At 40.9% G+C, this 6303-nt stretch overlaps 1 protein-coding gene across 1 annotated transcript; it reads right to left on the bottom strand.

Moving 5' to 3' along the window:
* Window positions 1-1009: 1009 nt before the first annotated feature.
* On the bottom strand, window positions 1010-5991 carry LOC114552274 (extracellular calcium-sensing receptor). Its single transcript, XM_028572941.1, has 8 exons — window positions 5948-5991; window positions 5175-5469; window positions 4786-5075; window positions 4203-4498; window positions 3483-3688; window positions 3127-3348; window positions 2014-2137; window positions 1010-1914 (listed from the first exon to the last, which is right to left on the bottom strand). The coding sequence occupies exons 1-8, from the start codon at window positions 5974-5976 to the stop codon at window positions 1010-1012; spliced, it is 2367 nt and encodes a 788-aa protein (XP_028428742.1). The 5' UTR covers window positions 5977-5991.
* Window positions 5992-6303: the final 312 nt, after the last annotated feature.

The raw sequence follows: 6303 nt of genomic DNA, 5'->3' as shown, positions 1-6303 counted from the left end.
AAGAGCAGCGATGAGATCCCCAGCCCACCGAACCGCAACCCCTCCCCAGCCTGACTATGCCTCGATATCCTGTCCATAAATGTTGCAAACACGATTGGTGACAAAGCGCAGCCCTGGCGGAGGCCAACCCTCACCTGAAACAAGTCCGACTTACTGCCGAGAACCCGGACACAGCTCTCACTTTGGTTGTACAGAGATTGGATGGCCCTGAGAAGAGACCCCCTCACCCCATACTCCCGCAGCACCTCCCACAGTATCTCCCGGGGGACCCGGTCATACGCCTTTTCCAGATCCACAAAACACATGTAGACCGGTTGGGCATACTCCCAGGCTCCCTCCAGGATCCTTGCGAGAGTGAAGAGCTGGTCCGTTGTTCCACGACCAGGACGGAATCCGCATTGTTCCTCTTCAACCCGAGGTTCGACTATCGGCCGAACCCTCCTTTCCAGCACCTTGGAGTAGACTTTACCAGGGAGGCTGAGAAGTGTAATACCCCTGTAATTGGCACCACCCCGGTCTGCCACTCCTTTGGCACCGTCCCAGACTTCCACACAATGTTGAAGAGGCGTGTCAACCAGGACAGCCCCTCCACACCCAGAGCCTTGAGCATTTCTGGACGGATCTCATCAATCCCAGGGGCTTTGCCACTGAGGATTTCAACTTAGCATGTTTCCTTAATATCTGATGACGCATTGGGGTCATTTTTGGATTTATTACAATAAATATATTACATATTGGACCTTTAAATAATGTGTATATGGAAGTATTATTGAAATAGAAATTACTTTATATAGGAGAAAGAACCACACATTTATGTTGTAAATTTTGACTTTATTTATTCACTTAATTTTATATTTTAAGCACATGACGAAAGAATATTTGTAAAATAAGAAGACAACTATTAAAAGGAAATTCACAATAAAACCAAGATGAAGACTGTGTTGGATGTGCACAGCATAACCTTTATAGTGTATGTTACCATCTTAACTATTTCCAAACCTCAGATATTTTAGGGTTGATTTTTGTTCATTAAATGTTTCTTGGTGTTCTTCTCTGGCTTAAACAATATAATGAAACACTTTGGAGCAAATATACACAGTATTAGTCCAAAACTGGAGGCCAGAATGGCAAATATCTCCACAGCCACAGTAAATTTCCCAGGAGAGCTGAGATATGCAGGAATGAAGGTGATCCAGACTGCACAGAATATCAGCACGCTGAAGGTGATGAGCTTGGCCTCATTAAAATTATCAGGTAATTTCCGAGCTAGGACAGCTAACACAAAGCAAAAGATAGCCAGTAGGCCTATGTACCCGAGCACAGCCCAGAACCCAACAGCTGAGCCTAATGCACACTCCAGGATGATTCTCTTTTTGTATATGGTTAGGTTTTTCATTGGAAAAGGTGGACTAATAACCAGCCAAATAGTACATATTAAAACTTGAATGAACGTAAAAGACACTACAGTCATTCTTTGCTGTGGAGGACCAAACCATTTCATGACATTACTACCTGGGAGTGTAGCTTTGAAGGCCATTAACACTACTATTGTTTTTCCAAGAACACAAGACATACAGAGGACAAAGGTGATTCCAAACGCTGTGTGGCGCAGCATGCAGGACCACTCAGAGGGTGCTCCAATGAAAGTTAATGAACATAAGAAACATAGAGTCAGGGAGAAGAGCAGCAGGAAGCTCAGCTCAGAGTTGTTGGCCCTGACAATCGGGGATGTCCTGTGACGATAGAACACAGCCGCTGTTATAATGGCCAGACAGGCACCACCAACTGAGAATGCAGCCAGGATGATTCCTAGGACCTCGTTGTAGGAAAGAAACTCTACAGGTTTGGGGAGACAAGTGTCTCTCTCTGCATTAGGCCAGAACTCCTTGGGGCAAGGAAAACAATCAGGGGAATCTGGAAAAATAAAACAAAAAAAGGGCTTTTAGCAGTTAATGTAGCCTATATTTGATTTTTTATAGTACATCGACTATGGATTAAGAGAAAAACAAATACCTGTAGCATTGCTAATCTCTCCCTCGGGACACGGTACGCAATCATAACAGCAGATGGGTTTTCCTTTCTGCAGCACTTTACGAGTTCCTAGAGGACAGCTGTCAGTGCACACTGACACAGGAGCCTGGCACATACAGTAGAGAGAAACAAACTCATAGATATTCAGGGGTCCGTTCCAGAAAGCAGGTTTAGTGAAAACTCTGAGTTTGTTAACCCTGAGATGAGGGAAACTCTGGGTTTTCCTTTTCAGAAAGAGAGGTAACTTAACCTCAGAGTTAGTTACTATGGTTAACTGTGATTAAATATGAAATGAATACACTGTTAATGCTTACGCATTGACTCAAGCAGCAATTTTCTCCCACACCAATTCTCTCTCTGTTGCAGCAGCAACCAATGTCTTGCTTTTTTAACGAAATGCATGTTCAAACTTGCTGTTTGTGCACATGAGTATTTCCGCCGATCCGTTTGTTTATGGTTGTTACCATGGTGAATCGTAGTATCAAGGCTCCATTCATACTGCCTTTTTGTTGTGGTGGTGCACGCGCGTGAACATACTCTGAGTTGATTGAACCAACTCATATCAGCTGTTCTGGAACCGAAAACTCAGAGTTTCCCATCTCAGGGTAAATCAACTCAGACATCAGGGTTACACTCAGTTTGTCAAACCTCCTTCCTGAAACGGACCCCAGGTGTGCTCTTAAACTGTGAGGATTATAGGATAGGTTTATTATTTTTCCAAGTCTGTCTTCAAACATTACCCATATGTCAATATGTGTAGTGAAAAGAGTATTGGTCATTGTAACCAAACTGTAACCCCTTCTAAAGCCATGTCAATGTAATTACTGGGGGACAAAATCTAACTGAAGCTCATATAATGCTTCAGCAGTCTGAACTGGACAAATTAAGTGAATATCTTCCAAAGTTACAATCTTTTATACACTCTTTTTAAAGAAAATATAAAGGGGGACTCTCAAAATACTCTAACTTTGGAATTTCTTTACAGCCAATATGGACTTTATAAATATGGACTAAAAACACTTATATTTCAAGATCGCCACATTTTAATATGTAAAACATTTTAATATGTAAAATTATTGCTTTTGTGCTCCTTACTTGTGTTCCACCATTAACCCAGGTGATGTTCCTGTTGATACGAAACTTCTGGCCCACCGGCATTGATGCATCATAGTGCCCTACTGTCACTATCTCAATGCTGCCACTTTCTCTTTTTTGCCAGTTAACCAGCTCGTATCTGGCCACAGGATCCCCGTTGGCATCAAATGACACATCATAACCATTTTGGGAAAAATGTACTTTCTTCAGCTGATTAAGAACCTGTCAAAATGAGATAAAGGAAAACAGTGAGGGAGAGCAATTGAATAATGTTAAAAAAATAATAATATCTCATTTCAGAGAAGGTACATTACGACAAAAAAAGGAATTAGGGTTTTTCCTTATATTCAACTGACCTCTTTGGATTCTATCCTGGATACTTTGTAACACTGAGTTGTAGAATTTGTTTTCTGACACACTGCTTTATGAATGGCATGAGCTATTGCATAAACAGCCTTGTATACCACGTTAGTGATTCGGAGCTGAGATGTGTCAGTGTACGGGATCTGGAGCGTCTTTATGTCTTCAGTTCCATCACATAATCTCTCATCTGTAGCTGCACCTGAAACACAGGAACAGTATTATCATTCTTTCTTGTGTTTATTATTATTATTATTATTATTATTTAATTTTGGATTTTCTTAACCTGCCAAACATGGCTTGCAGAAACTAATATATCTATATTGTAATTTATTTATTAAAAATGCTAATTTCACATTACATTTCAAAGCATTGTTTTGCAGACATTTCTTTTTCTATTTATTTATTTATTTTTATAGTTGCTGTTTCAGTTTGTAAGGCCTATTTGTTTTAAGTATGTACACTAGCTAGCGTTAACACACATCAGCCATGAGACAATTGGTCACAATAGTAAAAGGCATTCACTATCTACATCTTTTGGTTTGATGAACTACCTCTTTTTTAATGTGTTAAACTAAATTATTTGAAATAATTCTCAGTTTACAGTAACAGCCTGATTAGATCTATAAACTTTAACTGATACACATTAGTAAATACAATTTTTAATCTTTATTGAGCTCAGTGGCATGGAGACTGTCTATTTACATCTTTCTCACTTTTTCCCAGCCTGCAGTTGAATGCATCCTCCCAGAACTCAGTAAGCACTGGAGAGGCAGCCACTTTAGAAGGAGAGAGATCCAGCAAGAAGTCTCTCAGACCTGGGATGACAGATCGCTCAATGGCAAATCCGATGGCTCCAGCACAGAAGCTGAACCTCAGCATGTCTGTGTTTGTTACCCAGGCTTCACTGCCTATCCACTGGCGAGGTGGGGAAGGCTCAAGCAACAGCTCCTCCAGCAGAAGCCTCAGGTCTCCAGAGGCTGCAAATGCCACAACAACCATAGCTGTCGACCTGGAGAGAAATTAAAGTGCATTGCATTAGGCCTATATCAGTAAAAATATTAAATTAGCGTTTTTAAATATGTATCAAGATAGTTCATACAAACATTAGATATACTTTAGTATTTGGTCTCACTGATAACAATGTCAGTAATATATTTGAGAAAGTAACGTTATGAAAAAAAGATACATTTCCGAATTTTCACTAATATAATAAAACAATCTTCCATCTTATATTTGCCTAAACAATTTTGTGCTTTTGTGTGCAGAAGGTCCGTGTTAACACAGGGAACATCAAACCTGCGGATAACGTCAGCTACTCTCTGGATCCTGCTACGTGGGTGGGTCCGATAGAAAGATTCAGAGTATTCCACACAGATCCCCTCTTTGCGTGCTGCGTCCAGGAAAGACGCCATACCATTATTGCCATAGTCCGAATCTGACCGGACAGCACCTATCCAAGTCCAGCCAAAGTGTTTTATCAGCTTGGCCAGCGCGTCAGCCTGGAACTGATCACTAGGGACTGTTCTGAAAAAACTTGGGTACTGCTGCTTATTTGACAGACATGCACAAGTGGCAAAGGGGCTCACCTAAAGGAAAACAAAAGTGTAATTATTTACCGGGACAGGCAAATAAAATCAGCACTGGCCTAAATTACAAAAGGTTTGCCAGAAATCCAAAATATTTACTTGAGGGATGTTAAAGGGCCCGATGATGCGCGACATGCTGATGGATGGCGTGGACCCAGTCTCACCAACGACAGCCTTCACCATACCAGATTGTGAGCAATTGTCACCGGTGTAAAACACCGGGTCCAGGCCATTTGAAAGCTGGAATGCCACATGCACCGCCACGGGCACCGAGGCGCACGAGTCGTAGATCTGATAACCGAGTTTGATTCCCGGCAGCAGCTCCGTGCTGTTGTTTATCTCCTCGATGGCAAAGATCATTGCAAGTGAGAAGTGCAGTTCACGGGTGTTAATGCTGAAAACAGACACTCATGTCACTGTTTGAATTTTAGCCTACAATTCACAATTTTTTACAAACATACATAATATGGGTGAGGTGAAATTCTAAAATACAGGATTACATATCAGTCCAACATTCAAAACACACAGTCAAGTAAATCTAAAGTATTACTTTTTTTCGGTAAATATGTACAAATCCGTTATTAAACACATAATGTCAATTAAGAAATGCAAAAAAAAATTATTTTTCATATATATTATTCTCTACTATTTTCTGAATAGAATACCTGGAATGTACACAACACCAATAAAGGTGTATCTTATCTTATATTATGTTATATGGCCAAATACTGAATTGGAATTTAATGACCTTTTTAAAGTTTTTAATACCACACAAAACCTTTCCAATACCATTGTAAGCACACCATATCAAAACATATCTTTCGCCACACAGTCTAACGTCTTCTTATCCCCGACTTCACCCTCTTACTAACCTTCCTGTGCATCTTAGTGGCTCAGGCATGGCGGTGTAGTTATGGTTCACTGTGTGCATATTGTAGTGTATGGAGAAAACACCCCCAATAATGTAGTCACCATCCATTGTGAATGCAGGGAGACGAGTGGTACCCTGGAGCTTACATTTCACAGATGAAGTCTGAGTGCTGACCCCAGCACCAGTCCTATCCTCTGTAAGCCCAGCCCTTTGTTTAACATCATCCTCAGAACTATTCAAGGCAAGAGCTGAGATCAGATCACACAAACCCAGAGACAGGATCAGACCAATACAGAGAGCAGAGATCTCCATCCCTCAACTATCTGGATGTGGGCATACTGCATGTGTTTTATAGAT

This window comes from Perca flavescens, chromosome 3 (assembly GCF_004354835.1).
Source record: "Perca flavescens isolate YP-PL-M2 chromosome 3, PFLA_1.0, whole genome shotgun sequence".
Classification (NCBI taxonomy): domain Eukaryota; kingdom Metazoa; phylum Chordata; class Actinopteri; order Perciformes; family Percidae; genus Perca; species Perca flavescens.
This window is presented reverse-complemented; position numbering and strand designations above follow the sequence as displayed.